Source organism: Oncorhynchus mykiss, chromosome 27 (assembly GCF_057628025.1).
Source record: "Oncorhynchus mykiss isolate SJ-2025 chromosome 27, ASM5762802v1, whole genome shotgun sequence".
In the NCBI taxonomy this organism is placed as follows: domain Eukaryota; kingdom Metazoa; phylum Chordata; class Actinopteri; order Salmoniformes; family Salmonidae; genus Oncorhynchus; species Oncorhynchus mykiss.
In genome coordinates this window covers 7380022-7396851 of record NC_143048.1, presented here as the reverse complement: position 1 = coordinate 7396851, position 16830 = coordinate 7380022, and the positions used below count along the sequence as shown (strand labels likewise).

Genomic DNA, 16830 nt, shown 5'->3' with positions numbered 1-16830 from the left:
CCCCACCCCACCCCCCATTTGTACACTGCTGCTACTCTCTGTTTATTATCCATGCATAGTCACTTTACCTCTACCTTCATGTACTTATTACCTCAATTACCTCGACTAACCGGTGTTCCCTCATCAATCAATCAATCAATCAAATTTATTTTATATAGCCCTTCGTACATCAGCTGATATCTCAAAGTGCTGTACAGAAACCCAGCCTAAAACCCCAAACAGCAAGCAATGCAGGTGAAGAAGCACATGTTGACTCTGTACCGGAACCCACTGTATATAGCCTCACTACTGTTATTTTATTGTTGCTCCTTAATTATTTGTTAGATTTCTATTTTTCTTTTTTTCTTAGAACTGCATTGTTGGTTAAGGGCTTGTAAGTCAGCATTTCACTGTAAGGTGAAATGTTGTATGTTGTATTCGGCACATGCGACAAATAACATTTGGTTTGATTTGATTTGGTGAAGCGTGATTCATCACTACAGAGAATGCGTTTCCACTGCTCGAGAGTCCAATGGAGGCGAGCTTTACAGCACTCCAGCCAACACTTTGGTATTGCGTATGGTGATTTTAGGATTGTGTGCTGTTGCTTGGCCATGGAAACCTATTTCACGAAGCTCCCAACGAACAGTTATTGTGCTGGCGTTGTTTCAAATCTGGTATTTTTTTCCATAATTGGTCTTTTGACCAATCAGATTAGCTCTGAAAAAGATCTAATATGAAAAGATCTTATGTGATTGGTCAAAATATCAATTAATATAAAAAAATGCAGAACTGAGCTGCCTGTGTAAACGCAGATGTGTGGATTTTAAGAAGACAGTGTAGAGATGCTCAGCTATTTAAAATGATTAAGTACTAATAATGTACAAGGTAGTGGAAATGTGGTCATAATTCATTGTCAAGGCGCAGCGTGGTGTGCGTACATTCTAATTTATTAAAAGAATGAACATTGAACAAACGAACAAAACGAGCGAACCGTGAAGCTAATATGAATAGTGCAGACAGGCAACTAAACATAGAACAAGAACCCACAAACACCAAAGGGAAATGGCTACCGAAATATGATCCCCAATCAGAGACAACGATAAACAGCTGCCTCTGATTGGGAACCATATCAGGCCACCATAAACATAAACATACAAATACCTAGACAATACAAAAACTAGTGTATCCACCCTAGTCACACCCCGACCTGATATCTCAGGTCAGGGCCTGACAGTACCCCCCCCCCCCCCCAAAGGTGCGGACTCCCGGCCGCAAACCTGAACCTATAGGGGAGGGTCTGGGTGGGCATCTACCCTTGGTGGAGGCTCTGGTTCTGGATGCCCCCCCCCCCCTTTACGCTGATCCCTCCGCCTTTGTAGAACCAGACCGTGGATTATCGCCGGAGGCCCCGGACTGGGGATAGTCGCCGGAGGCCCCGGACTGGGGATAGTCGCCGGAGGCCCTGGACTGGAGATCGTCACCGGAGGCTCCAGACTGGGGATTGTCGCCTGAGGCTCTGGACTGGGGATCGCCGTTGGAGGTTCCGGACTGTGGCCCGTCGTTGGAGGTTCCGGACTATGAAACGTCGCCGGAAGCTCCGGACTGGGAACTGTCACCAGAAGCTCTGGACTGGGAACTGTCGCAGAAAGCTCTGGACTGGGAACTGTCGCTGAAAGCTCTGGACTGGGAACTGTCGCCGAAAGCTCTGGACTGTGGAGGCGCACTGGAGACCTGATGCGTGGTGCCGGTACTGGTGGTACCGGGCTGAAGACACGCATCTCAGAGCTAGTGCGGGGAGGAGCTACAGGACGTACGGACTGTGGAGGCGCACCGGAAGCCTGATGCGTGGTGTTGGCACTGATGGTACCGGGCTGGTGACACACACCTCAGGGCGAATGCGGGGAGCAGGCACAGGACGTACTGGACTGTGGAGGCGCACTGGAGATCTGGAGCATAGAGCTGGCACAATGCGTCCTGGCTGGATGCTCACTTGAGCTCGGCAAGTGCGGAGCGCTGGCACAGGACGCACTGGGCTGTGCAGACGCACAGGAGACACAGTGCGCACTTGCCGGCATAGGATATCCTGTTCCAGGGAGGTGTACTGGAGATCAGGCGCACTGATCCGGCACCATCCGTCCTGGCTGGATGCCCATTCTAGCCCGGCAAATGCGAGGAGCTGGAATAGAGCGCACCGGGCTATGAATGCGAACTGGAAACACCGTGCGCATCTCTGCATAACACGGTGCCTGACCAGTCACACTCTCCCCACGGTAAGCATGAGGAGTTGGCTCAGGTCTCCAACCTGACTCGGCCAATCTCCTCGTGTGCCCCCCGAAAATAATTATTGGGGCTGCCTCCCGGGCTTCCGTGCTAACCGTGTCCCCTCGTATCGTCACCGTTCCTCCTGCGCTATCTCCACCTGCTTCCATGGCAGGGTCTTGTCCCCTACCATTGCCTCCTCCCAGGTCCAGGATGTCCTCCACTCATCTTTCTCCCGGGCCCAGGATGTCCGCTCCTCATTATCAAGCTGCTTGGTCCTTTTGTGGTGGGTTCTTCTGTCACGTTCGTCCTACGAATGAGACCAAGGCGCAGCGTGGTATGCGTACATTCTTATTTATTAAAAGAATGAACACTGAACAAAATAACAAAACGAACGAAACGTGAAGCTAATATGAATAGTGCAGACAGGCAACTAAACATAGAACAGGAACCCACAAACACCAAAGGGAAATGGCTACCTAAATATGATCCCCTAGTCACACTAGGGTGGATACGTTAGTTTTTGTATTGTCTGTAACCTCCGTTGGAGGTTCCGGACTGTGGCCCGTCGTTGGAGGTTCCGGACTATGAAACGTCGCCGGAAGCTCCGGACTGGGAACTGTCACCAGAAGCTCTGGACTGGGAACTGTCGCAGAAAGCTCTGGACTGGGAACTGTCGCTGAAAGCTCTGGACTGGGAACTGTCGCCGAAAGCTCTGGACTGTGGAGGCGCACTGGAGACCTGATGCGTGGTGCCGGTACTGGTGGTACCGGGCTGAAGACACGCATCTCAGAGCTAGTGCGGGGAGGAGCTACAGGACGTACGGACTGTGGAGGCGCACCGGAAGCCTGATGCGTGGTGTTGGCACTGATGGTACCGGGCTGGTGACACACACCTCAGGGCGAATGCGGGGAGCAGGCACAGGACGTACTGGACTGTGGAGGCGCACTGGAGATCTGGAGCATAGAGCTGGCACAATGCGTCCTGGCTGGATGCTCACTTGAGCTCGGCAAGTGCGGAGCGCTGGCACAGGACGCACTGGGCTGTGCAGACGCACAGGAGACACAGTGCGCACTTGCCGGCATAGGATATCCTGTTCCAGGGAGGTGTACTGGAGATCAGGCGCACTGATCCGGCACCATCCGTCCTGGCTGGATGCCCATTCTAGCCCGGCAAATGCGAGGAGCTGGAATAGAGCGCACCGGGCTATGAATGCGAACTGGAAACACCGTGCGCATCTCTGCATAACACGGTGCCTGACCAGTCACACTCTCCCCACGGTAAGCATGAGGAGTTGGCTCAGGTCTCCAACCTGACTCGGCCAATCTCCTCGTGTGCCCCCCGAAAATAATTATTGGGGCTGCCTCCCGGGCTTCCGTGCTAACCGTGTCCCCTCGTATCGTCACCGTTCCTCCTGCGCTATCTCCACCTGCTTCCATGGCAGGGTCTTGTCCCCTACCATTGCCTCCTCCCAGGTCCAGGATGTCCTCCACTCATCTTTCTTCCGGGCCCAGGATGTCCGCTCCTCATTATCAAGCTGCTTGGTCCTTTTGTGGTGGGTTCTTCTGTCACGTTCGTCCTACGAATGAGACCAAGGCGCAGCGTGGTATGCGTACATTCTTATTTATTAAAAGAATGAACACTGAACAAAATAACAAAACGAACGAAACGTGAAGCTAATATGAATAGTGCAGACAGGCAACTAAACATAGAACAGGAACCCACAAACACCAAAGGGAAATGGCTACCTAAATATGATCCCCTAGTCACACTAGGGTGGATACGTTAGTTTTTGTATTGTCTAGGGGGTTTTGTATTGTCCAGGGGTTTTGTATTGTCTAGGGTTTTTGTATGTCTAGGGGTTTTGTAGGTCTAGGTATTTGTATGTTTATGGTGGCCTGATATGGTTCCCAATCAGAGGCAGCTGTTAATTGTTGTCTCTGATTGGGGATCATATTTAGGTAGCCATTTCCCTTTGGTGTTTGTGGGTTCTTGTTCTATGTTTAGTTGCCTGTCTGCACGATTCATATTAGCGTCATGTTTTGTGTGACTAGGGTGGAAAATATAAAGAAAACAGATATCTCAGGTCAGGGCGTGACATTCCTGCTCAAGGGGTAATCCTACAGATTTACATCTTTCAATGAGAAACTGATTTTAATTTGATCAGTTAGGGGTATTGTACCTTGTTGTCATATAACAACATTAACATATATTGCTTAGAATGTCTGAGTAATGTGAGTACCCTAGCAGGTCTCAAACCCAGGCCACTAGCACCAATAACAGATGACCTAACCACTGTCCCAATAAGGGATATCTCTAGGGAATGTGCTTATCAGGCCAGCATAGTAAGGGCCTGTCCTGAAGCAAACACCAACCCCTTTTCCCTAGGCACTTGTGTAGATCTGAAACAACTGGATAGGTGTAAGCAACAGGGTGAATGCGCATTGAAGTAAATCTCAGCTGTTAAAAGTACTCAATAAAAATGTTTTATTGATCATGGTGATTCAGGATTAACATTAAAACAGGGTGAAATGCCCCACCAACATTAGACCACCATACAGAAAGCCTTAACATTGCTATAATAAGTGAATCACATTAATGATGAGAGAATAGTCAGATGAACTGCTAACTGATGCAGACATGGTGGCGGAGCAAAAATATTGGAATGCTGTGAACCTAGGAAGTTGTGAGTTCAAATCCCAGGTGAAGACATACTGAATAATAATTACTGTATAAATGAACATTTCCAGTCATTCTTATCCAGAGTAATTTAGGTTTAAGAGCCTTGCTCAAGGGCATATTGACAGAATTTTCACCTAGTCAGCTCAGGGATTTGAACCAACAATCTTTCGGTGACTGGCCCAACACTCTTAACTGCTGGGCTACCTGCCACCCACAATGCAATCATGTATGTTAAGTAAGTCAATTGAAAACACTATGTTAAAAGTGCTGCGTTTGTCCCTAACCTTGGCAACAGACTGAGCACTATGAATTAATCAGGGCCTTGATGGGCTCTGCAACAGTAAGAAGGTGTGATGTGTAATGAAAACATCAGGTGACGTGTTCTGAGAACATTGGCAACCATGTCCTGCATATGTTTGGTGGGAAGTTAATGGAATATTCTCCTAACCCTCAGAAAATGTTATTGTCAGACAGCACATCAGCACACAAATATTTGTAGCATATATTGTGACAGTAAATATCTATGATTCAACTGATTATGTTTTTATGCGAAAGTACTTACATCAAATGACCAGCAAGGGGCATAATAATTTTTGCATTTTATAACGCTGCAAATAGAAATAGAATATAGGCACTAGAAGTGTTCTGTGTCAAACGTATTAGCGATCCTACGACCGTTCTATGTATTACATTTCTATTTGCAGCGTCCTGCGACGTAACGTGTCCTGAACATGCCCCCCCCCCCCCCCCCCCCGGTCGTCACTAGTTACCCTGGCCACAAAGTAATAAAACCTGTCTATTTCTACAATTTGTCTTCTTAAAATCTGATGTTAAACCTAACCCTAACCACACACCTTATGCCTATCCTTAAATTAGAACCAACAATATAATTTTGGTTTCAATGTTTTTGACATAACTTTGTGGCTGTGGTAACTAGTGGAAACACCATGCCCCTGGATATGCGATGACGTATGGACAACAAATAGTTGTTGGACTCGAGTAAGCTAACGTTACGTTAGCTAGCACAAGGACGAGGAGAGAAAACAGCGTCTTTGCATTCAAGCGCTTCTCGGGGAACGTCAATAAGCGGCATGTCTTTGTTTTAAAATAACAACCAAAAAGGAGATTATTGTTCAACAGTTAAATCATTTGGGTACGAGGACGAAACATGCTCCGGACTATGACGCTTGTTTTTCTCCTTGCCTAGTCGAGGATTGTGATGCGAGGTGCTCTGGTGAGACCACGAACGACATTCGGAAATTATTTTTCTTGAACTAGAATGATTGACTCAAAAACAAAGCATTTGGGTTTACCGAAAGGTGCATAAAACTACACCGGTCTAGATGTCATTGTTGGGCAACTACTTTAGCTAGCTTCATGCACATTAAATAGTATTTTGCTAACGTAATGGAGGCACCGTGGGTACAGTTTTAGCTAGCTGGTCACCCAAAATATAGCTATAACGTTAGCTAGCTTCCACATCCACTTTTAGAGTGTGCTGACCAACAAAATACAGAATACTGTAACATAAAACGGCTATCCATGCACTTTGTCGATATCTATCGTGGTTACCTAGCGTTAAATTAGCTAGCCAAACAAGTATAAACTAGATTGAGACTAGCAGCAGAATACATTGTTTCTCGGTTAGGAGGATTTGTCACGGTCGTTTGACACGAGGTGTTGCCTTTATCTCTTGATAATTTCACAACAATTTACCGTTCCTGGACATGTGATATGGTCAATTTATCAAAGGTTTTCTGAAATTACAATTTCAGGCTATAAATATCCTGAACTGCAGGCACGCATCACGTGTCAAACCAGTCAAATTTGCTTGCTTGAAAGTTGTCAATAATGTGCGAAATTATCTCTTGAAATAGCTGTTTTGTCAATCAATTACGTTAACACTCAAAAAACACTTATATTGTCATTGACAAAGTTGTAAACATTCTTGATGAAAGCATTTATTTTACAAATTATGTTAGCTATTGGAGGATCAAAGACCAACATTCAAAGGTTAGACTGACATCTACTCAAAGGTATCACTTTAAATATCTTGTGTCAAGTACAGAGTTCTCGAATCCAGTCAATTGCCAACACTGTCTTCCTGGAAATGAAAATATGAATGTCGAGGAGCAAGCTCTGGATTTGTGCAATGTCAAAAGGAAGAATAATGTTGGTGACAATACTACCAATAACTCGGAAGAGATCATTCCCCGGCTTTCGGAACTGATGGATGGAGATTTGTGTAAACAAGGCATTGGCAACGAAGCCGCCAACACGTCCTCTCTAGCCAAGCTCACAGACAACCCGCGAAGGGAGGACAACCACCGGTCAAAAGAGACACTAGAAATCGACGAAGTGAATGGGAATAAGAACAACAGCGTCCCAGATACCTCTGCAATAGTCAGTTCTGACTTTCACGTTTATCATGACGACCAACGCCAAGATGAGAGTATCAAGGATACAACGCCATTGTCCCTCATGTTTGCTATTGAGGAAGGGGATGATGGTGGGGATATGGACATTGGTGTGGATTTGAGTCTGGATGAAAGTGGCATGTTGGAGTCAGAACCTACAGACCAGGGACCATCCCTAGCAGAGGAGGCATCCTCAAGCAGTACCAATCCAGATTCATCGACTCCAGACGCTGTCACCGACAAGGAACCTGAGAAACCCTCAGAACAGGAGGACTCGCCACCTGTCACTGCCCCAGGAGAGGTCATCTCTCCAGCCCTGGATGAGGGGGATGATAAACACAGAAATGGCAAGAGGGTGACTTTTCCTTCAGATGAGGATATTGTCTCTGGAGCAGTGGAGCCCAAGGACCCTTGGAGACATGGTAATTTCTAACACTGTTTTCTAAGCTATATCTGCTTATGTTACTCATATGTTTAGGCCTTGTATGTGTGGCGTCCTTAGCCTTGCTGTGACCTCAAGCTGGGGATGCCATACAGTGCAGACTGGTGCTCTTGAACTCTGACTGGCAAAGAGGGACACTGTCACGGTGTACCTTTCTGTTGTCCCTGGCCTAATAGAGGGTTTTGACGCTCACTAGACTTTGCATTTTTAGTGTTGGATTGTAGGGTTGGCGTGATACTCTGAAACATGAAGCAGATATAATTCATTGATGAAAACAGTCTTAATGTTAATAACAAACAGCATTATGTCGTCACCTAGAGTTACATTTGTTTATTTTGCAAGCTATAGCACCCACAGTTTGACAAAGTAGGTGTTTATAGGGCCATGGAGTTCAGTCTAATTTGGTGTTTTCTTCTGCCTTCCATAGCAACCATTAGACCCCAATCTGCAGTCACACCATTGTCAATTTCATCCCCAGGCAATACATTTCAATTTGAGTCATTTAGTAGACGCTCTTGTCCAGAGCAACTTACGGTACTGAGTACCTAGGGCCTATACAATACCTAGGATTTATATAAATCTATCAGACTCCCTTGTCAAAATGAAGAATTTAATCATCTTACACAGATGGCTTGACATATGAGAATACAAGGTGGGTAATGGTTCCGCATGGGCTTCTCCACCAGCTCAAAATGAAGTGAGTTCCCTTAGACGTCTCTGTGTCTTCTTCATGAGTCAGACCAGGCACTCCTTAAATACATGCCGTTTTAGTAGTGGGCACTGTTTATTTAGGGAAAACGCCTCAGTATTAGCCTGTGTTGTTGTATGTGGCTTGTAGTGATATTCCTTACATCTGCTATGTGGATAGAGGTGTATTAATTCTGAATGGACAATTTGTCTTTCTGTTTTGCATACAGAACAAGTCAAGTGTTTGTATGGCTGTGGGCTTATTTTTATAAGGATGCTGCAGTTTCTCTTGATTGAACATTTCCTGTAGGCACCCCAAGCACTTGCAGACCAGGTTCTTTAATGTAGGAGGGTCAGGTGTGGGTGGGGAGATTTCAGGGGATGCAAAAAAAGCAGCAAGGTTGACATACATTTTCAATCTCAATGTTCAATTGACTTGAAATGATCTGGATAGCTTCATAGTACTTTAACACCAAAACAAACCTACTCCCACCAAAAACAAACCTACTCAGACAGTTGTGTCCAATGAGGGTCAAGTGGGTGACCTTTACCATGTCACTAACTGAACACAGTTCAGTTTGTTTTACATGAGTTCCCAGATAGGAATAGAAATACCCTAATTCGTGCAATTAGATTTCACATCAAAACAGGAATTATCTCGATGGGTGGGGAAAATCCATGGCGACGTCTCTCCCCCCGTTACATCACGGCAGCTCCTGAGGTTACGGACATGGTCGCCAAGAAGTTATCGGTTTCAAAGGTCCAGTGGCCGGAGAGGGAGGGTGCCAGGGACATCACATGATTCAAGATAACATTCTGCCATCTAGGGTAGATGCATGACTGATATCTTGATTAGTGTGTGCATTCCTATATTTCTGTCAATACAATACCATCAGTCATGTCAGTTACACCGCCAACAGTAAATAGGACAAAATGGTGGTAGGGCTGGGCGACATGGACAAAATATCACACCACGATGTCTTTGACATTTATGATGGTATTTATGTTTTTAATAATAGTTGTAAATATGCTTTATGCGTAGTTCATGACCCTAGGTGGGCCTTTCTCCATTTATAGTGTTCAAGCCTACTCCAAGCAAAAATAATTTATAAATTTCTGCATTTCCTGCACTTTTAATGATAATTTCCACGCTGTGCCACAAAGTATGATATGGGCAAACAATATAGGCCTAGTTAATTGGTGAACTATTGGAATCATGGAAATATAATAATTATTCTGATTCTATAGTGTTAGGCTCTAAATAAGCAGAGTAACACTCACGGACGACGAGTAAAGCTCAGACCAAGTTTATTCACCCACTGGACCATGCAGCTGCATAAGACAGACATATTTACACAAGCACTGGTATTTAAACTTTCCTCCTATGCGGAGTCTCCTCACAAATCTGGACAGCCAATACATATCTGTTGCTAGACAGGACTTTAGCGATGCCTGTTCTTTCTCACTTCATCTGACCTGACCTCTGCCTAAATTCCTCACTCTTCCCAAACTCACGGCTGTCCTGTTGACTTGTACGAGACTGTGGCCCTTCTCCTTTCCATAGGATGTCTAACAATAACATGCTCTGACAATGTAAGTGTTCTGCATTTCCGTCTCCCACAGTAACATGAATAAGGATATTTCAAGTTTAGAAGTGAGAACCCATCAATAGTTAGAATATAGTGGTCAGCATCTTGAATTAAACCCGGGAGGAATTATTGACAGGGTAAGAACGAATGTCTTGGTCAGTGTTTCCATGTGACCCTAATTAATGTTACATGACATGTTTTCTTACTTTGTGTAGCTAGCTAACATTCATGCTTCGCCTATTCCTCTCTAAGATAAGATACCGTTGTACAACCATGCTTATCTAGGCCTACACCAGCGCTGGTACCAGACAGTATTAGTTAGCTGCGTTTGCTCTGACTCTTGGAACATTTAGCAATCTAGCAAGCCAGCTAACTAGTGATTAGCATTAGTGGCTATCACTATTTTTAGCAACACCTTGCAAAGAAAAGACAAACGAGCAGATAGTTTGCAGACCATAAGATACACAAACGTAATAGTGTATAGCAGTGGTTCCCAAACTTTTTATCGTCCTGTACCCCTTCAAACATTCAACCTCCAGCTGCATACACCCTCTAGCACCAGGGTCAGCGCACTCTCAAATGTTGTTTTTTGACAATATTTATTAAACACTAGAATGAGTGTGAGTATTTTTTTTCTCTGGAAAGTTCCTCCGTAATTGCGCACCTAGCTCACTCGGATGCTTCACTATATCACATTTGACATTGTCCGTAAGCTTGAGTTCATTTGCACACAACAAATAATACATTGATGGAAAGACCTGTGTATTGTCCTTGTTAATGCAGGCAGAGAAGAGCTCCAACTTCTTAATCAAAGCCTCAATTTTGTCCAGCACATTGAATATAGTTGCGGAGAGTCCCTGTAATCCTAGATTCTGATCATTCAGGCGAGAAAAAACATCATCCAGATAGGCCAGTTGTGTGAGAAACTCGTTATCATGCAAACAGTCGGACAAGTGAAAATGATGGTCAGTAAAGAGAACTTTAACCTCTTAGAGCTCTAGGGGCGCTATTTCATTTTTGGATAAAAAACGTTCCCGTTTTAAGCGCAATATTTTGTCACGAAAAGATGCTCGACTATGCATATTCTTGACAGTTTTGGAAAGAAAACACTCTGAAGTTTCAGAATCTGCAAAGATTTTGTCTGTAAGTGCCCCAGAACTCATTCTACAGGCGAAACCAAGATGATGCATCACCCAGGAATTAGCAGAATTTCTGAAGCTCTGTTTTCCATTCTCTCCTTATATGGCTGTGATTGCGCAACGAATGAGCCTACACTTTCTGTCGTTCGCCCAAGGTCTTAGCAGCATTGTGACGTATTTGTAGGCATATCATTGGAAGATTGACCATAAGAGACTACATTTTCCAAGTGTCCGCCTGGTGTCCTGCGTCGAATTCGGTGCGCAATTGCCAGCTGCTTCCACTTTACCATTTGATTCAGGGGAGAAAGCATGTGTCCAAGAACGAGGTATCAATGAAGAGATATGTGAAAAACACCTTGATGATTGATTCTAAACAACGTTTGCCATGTTTTCAGTCGATATTATGGAGTTAATTTGGAAAAAAGTTTGCGTTTTGAGGACTGAATTTATGGATTTTTTTTGGTAGCCAAATGTGATGTATAAAACGGAGCTATTTCTAATACACAAGGAATCTTTTTGGAAAAACTGAGCATCTGCTATCTAACTGAGAGTATCCTCATTGAAAACATCAGAAGTTCTTCAAAGGTAAATGATTTTATTTGAAGGCTTTTATGTTTTTGTTAATGTTGCGTGCTGGATGCTAACGCTAATGCTAACGCTAAATGCTAACGCGAAATGCTAACTCTAGCTAGCTACTTTTACACAAATTATTGTTTTCCTATGGTTGAGAAGCATATTTTGAAAATCTGAGATGACAGTGTTGTTTACAAAAGGCTAAGCTTGAGAGATGGCATATTTATTTCATTTAATTTGCGATTTTCATAAATAGTTAACGTTGTGTTATGCTAATGAGCTTGCTGATAGATTTACACAATCCTGGATACAGGGGTTTTTTCATAGCTAAACGTGACGCAGAAAACGGAGCGATTTGTCCTAAACAAATAATCTTTCAGGAAAAACTGAACATTTGCTATCTGAGAGTCTCCTCATTGAAAACATCTGAAGTTCTTCAAAGGTAAATGATTTTTTTGAATGCTTTTCTGTTTTTTTGTGTAAATGTTGCCAGCTGAATGCTAATGCTAAATGCTACGTTAGCCATCAATACTGTTACACAAATGCTTGTTTTGCAATGGTTGAGAAGCATATTTTGAAAATCTGAGATGACAGTGTTGTTAACAAAAGGCTAAGCTTGAGAGCTAGCATATTTATTTCATTTCATTTGCGATTTTCATGAATAGTTAACGTTGCGTTATGGTAATGAGCTTGAGTCTGTATTCACGAACCCGGATCCGGGATGGGGAGATCAGAAAGGTTAAGCTCGTCTCTCAATTAAAAAAAAAAATGTGTCAATTAAAAAAAAAAAATGTCTATTTTGCCCCTTGATAACCAGCGCACTTTTCTGTATGTTGTAAAAGTGTTACATGGTCGCTGCCCATATTATTGCATAATGCAGAAAATACACAAGTTCAGTTTTCTTGCTTTAACAAAGTTAACAATATTTTCACTAGTGTCCAAAATGTCTTTCAAGCCGCCAGGCATTCCCTTGGCAGCAAGAGCCTCTCGGTAGATGCTGCAGTATACCCAAGTGGCGTCGGGAGCAACTGCTTGCACGTGTGTTACCATTCCACTATGTCTCCCTGTCATGGCTTTTGCTCCGTCAGTACAGATACCAACGCATCTTGACCACCAAAGTCCATTTGATGTCACAAAGCTGTCCAGTACTTTAAAAATATATTATATATATCCTTGTTTGCAGAAGAGGATGTCTTCCTTAATTGACTCCACATAAATGTAACGGACATATACCAGGAGTTGTGCCAGGCCCCGCCATGTCTGTTGAGTCATCCAGCTGTAACAAATATAATTCACTGGCTTGTATGCGAAGCAGTAATTGTTTCAAAACATTTCCTGCCATGTCACTGATGCGTCGTGAAACAGTGTTGTTTGATGAAGGCATTGCCTCTAGCTTTTTTGGCCTTTCCCCTCCATCATTGTCCCAGCCTTATCTGCAGCAGCAGGAAGAATTAACTCCTCCACAATAATATGGAGCTTGCCTGTCCTAGCCACTTGGTAGCTCACCATATAAGACGCTTCTAGCCCCTTCTTATTAATGGTATGTTGCTTTTATACATGTCTTACTACTCGAAAGTTGTATTAATTCTCGCTCAAAAAAACTCCTGTGGCGTATTTTTCAAATGGGCATGTTTCCTTTCAAAATGTCGTGAGAGAGTAACGGTCAATGTGATTGGATGTTTATTGTTTGACTAGGCTACCTTACCTGTATTTGACATTGTGTTGTTATTTTGCCTAACACTAAATGGTTTAATTTTATTTTTGGCAGTGAAACGAGGCTAAAAAATCTCACTCAAATGTATAGCCCCGTTGGAAAATCTAAATGGACAGTTTGAAAATGTGAATCACGGTTTTATTTGGTGTACCCGCGACGGCATTGCCTACCCAGCTTGGGAATAGCCGGTGTATAGAACCCTTGTGGAAAGTAGCACGCCACCAACATTGTTGCATGTTTATTTTTTAATGTAACTTTTTTTTTTAAACTAGGCAAGTTAGTTAAGAACAAATTCTTATTTACAATGACGGCCAAACCCTGACAACGCTGGGCCAATTGTGTGCCGCCCTGTGGGACTCCCAATCATGGCCGGCCAATCACAGCCTGGATTCGAACCAGGGTGTTTGTAGTCACACCTCCAGGGTGTTTGTAGTCACACCTCTAGCACTGAGACACAGTGCCTTAGACGGCTGTGCCACTCGGGAGCCCGTCGGTCTGACCATGCAGAGGGAACGGCAAGAAAGTGCTCGTTACTCCGTTGTCGAGCAACTGCTCTATCCTCGAGTGACAGTGGCATGCAACAGAGGGGGAGAGATGACTGAAGTAGCAAATAGCGTAAACTATAGAAACTGACATTACACGCCAGAGCTGCGTATCACATTTAACAAACCAAACATTGAAATACCGTTATAGAAGGTAAAGTAAATACTCAAAGCTATCAGTGCATCAATACCTGTATAGTCAAATACGGTATACCACCCAGCCCTAAGTGGTAGATATCTCGGGCCAATGTTAAATGAGTTTTAATCATGATGATAACCCGTCTATCGTAAGTGCTGCAGAAGACTGAGCGATGTTGTCTACTGATGTGTTACTCCCTCAACACGTTCATAATTTCCATTTTCACCATCTGAAACATCCAGATCTAGACATCCCAGGAAGTTTGAGGCATGGGCCTAGTATTCATAACAAGCGTGCAGTGTCCTCGATCCCCATCCAGTATCCTTGTCTGCCTTTTGTCTTTCCTTCCTCTTCTTTGATATTGCATGAAGGAGTAGGCCTAGCCTAGATCTCTCTGTCTGTGCGTTTCTTGGTTCAGCTGTCTTTCCCAGGGTCATGTTCACTCATGGAGAAGTGTGTCTTGAGCGGGTGTGATGGGCAGTGACTGATCCAACCGTGGCCCAGGAAATGAAACGTATCTCCATCCCCGCCCCCCCCCCGAGCCTCTTCATGGTTCATTTGGACTCGATCATCGTCACCATGGCTCCGGCCTGGAGACTTCCTTGTCTCACAGGTCTAGGATCAGCTCTTCACTGCCCAAACATCATCTAAGCAGTCAGGAGGAACAAACTTGGCCTCAAGTGCTTAGTGCTGCTCTCTCCACCTGGTGCAGACCCAGAGACGGGATGCTTCTCCATTTTATTCACACTGTGCTAGACTAGAGGTAGGCATAAGATGAATTCACTAGGTGTGATATTTTGACATAAAAATCAATCAAACTGTAGGCTCTTATTTCCATAGTGGTTTAGGCCTGTTTGTAGTAGTAGCTACAAGTCATGAAATTGTATAGCCTTTCTTTGTTGTCTCACATGCTGACATGTTCAGAATGGTCATAGTTTATGTGGCTTCTAGGATACAAGATGCCTTACGAGATGGTGTCTGTTTAGTTTCTGCGGCGCTTGTGGATAGATGTAGGTAGATGTCACGATGTAGTTTGCCATTGAAATTAGAGGTCGACCGATTAATCGGAATGGCTGATTGATTAGGGCCGATTTCAAGTTTTCATAACAATCGGAAATTGGTATTTTTGGGTGCCGATTTAAAAAAAATATATATATATATACTATTTAACTAGGCAAGTCAGTTAAGAACACATTCTTATTTTCAATGACGGCCTAGGAACGGTGGGTTAACTGCAGTGGTGGGCCGTCAGGGCCAGCAAAGCCTTCTCTGCTGGCCTAAACATCATCAGAATATACTTTTAAAAAATATATATTTTCCCACAAATATATATACAATTATTCCCCAGAGAGTACTCTTCATTTCATAGCTTTCCTCTTGGTTGCACTGCTTCCAGCCCCAGGTTGAGATTTGGAGGGCTGGTCTTTATGTTAGATCTTTTATCCAATCATATTCAGCCATCATGTGTTGCCAGGGGTCTAAAATCTGCCCTCAGGCCTTCAGAATCAACAGTGCGGGCGCTTGTAGCTTAAAGTGTTACACAGGAGCCAGCTAGCAGGCGTAGTGCGTGCACGTCTTTTGATTGGATTACCAATATTGAGAGGCAGGTCCTTTGGGCAGGTCTATGCAGAACCTCAGAACTAGGAATCTGAATTTGATAAACAAATTAATTTGCGTACTACTAAGCTGTTTTTTCAACCCACAATGGCGGAAGGACGAGAAGATATCGATTTGGTCGAGGATATAATTATAACGCCATTCTCAAGACAAACTTTTCAAGAAAAGTTAGACATTTTAAGGAGAGGTCGGCCGACGCTACAAAGCCTGTCACAGGCGGGAAAGGGGTTTGTTTGCCACTTTCAAAGTTCCAACTACGAGCGGTATCAATGGCTCACAGGCTCCGAGAAGCACTGCAATCTGTACTGCTGGGAATGCCTATTATTACAATTGAGCGAGAGCCTGTCTGTTACGCGAATGCAATAGAAGCCAGGGTAAGTTGCTAGCTAGCATTAAACTTATCTTATAAAAAACAATCAATCAATCATAATCACTAGTTAACTACACATGGTTGATGATATTACTCGTTTATCTACCATGTCCTGCGTTGCATCGATGCAATGCAGGGGGATGATTTAACAAAAGCGCATTTGCGATAAAAGCACAATCGTTGGACGACTACCTAACCATAAACACCAATGCCTTCCTTAAAATCATATTAACCTCTTGAAGCTAGGGGGCACTATTTTTATGTTTGGAAAAACATAAAACTGTCAAAATATTGTCTGTGAGTATAACAGAACTGATATTGCAGGCGAAACCCTGAGGAAAATCTAATCAGGAAGTGCCTCTTATTTTGAAACCCTTCTGTTCCTATGCATGCCTATCCTCCATTTAAAGGGATATCAACAAGCATTTCGCTACACTCGCATTAACATCTGCTAACCATGTATGTGACAAATAAAATGTGATTTGATTTGAACCAGATTCCTTTTTCTCTGGCTTCCCTAAGGTGTCAACAGTCTTTAGACATAGTTTCAGGCTTTTATTTTGAAAAATTAGCGTGAAAGATCACGTAAGTGGATAGGTGGGGGCTCTCAGAGGGAGTTTTGCGCTACAGAGTAAAGCCGCCATTGTTCCTCCCGCTGTTATTGAAAAACCTACACAC

At 43.8% G+C, this 16830-nt stretch overlaps 1 protein-coding gene across 3 annotated transcripts in view; it reads left to right on the top strand.

Moving 5' to 3' along the window:
• Positions 1 to 5867: 5867 nt before the first annotated feature.
• LOC110507413 (protein phosphatase 1 regulatory subunit 37) overlaps positions 5868 to 16830 on the top strand; it is a 53574-nt gene continuing 42611 nt past the window's right edge. Inside the window, exons 1-2 of one of the 3 annotated variants that reach the window (XM_036965562.2) lie at positions 5868 to 6157; positions 6987 to 7762. In XM_036965562.2, coding sequence (XP_036821457.2) covers positions 7042 to 7762 — 721 coding nt within the window. In that variant the 5' untranslated portion in view covers positions 5868 to 6157; positions 6987 to 7041. The remainder of the gene's footprint in view (positions 6158 to 6986; positions 7763 to 16830) is intronic. The other 2 variants (XM_036965561.2, XM_090224305.1) reach the window with 2 other exon arrangements.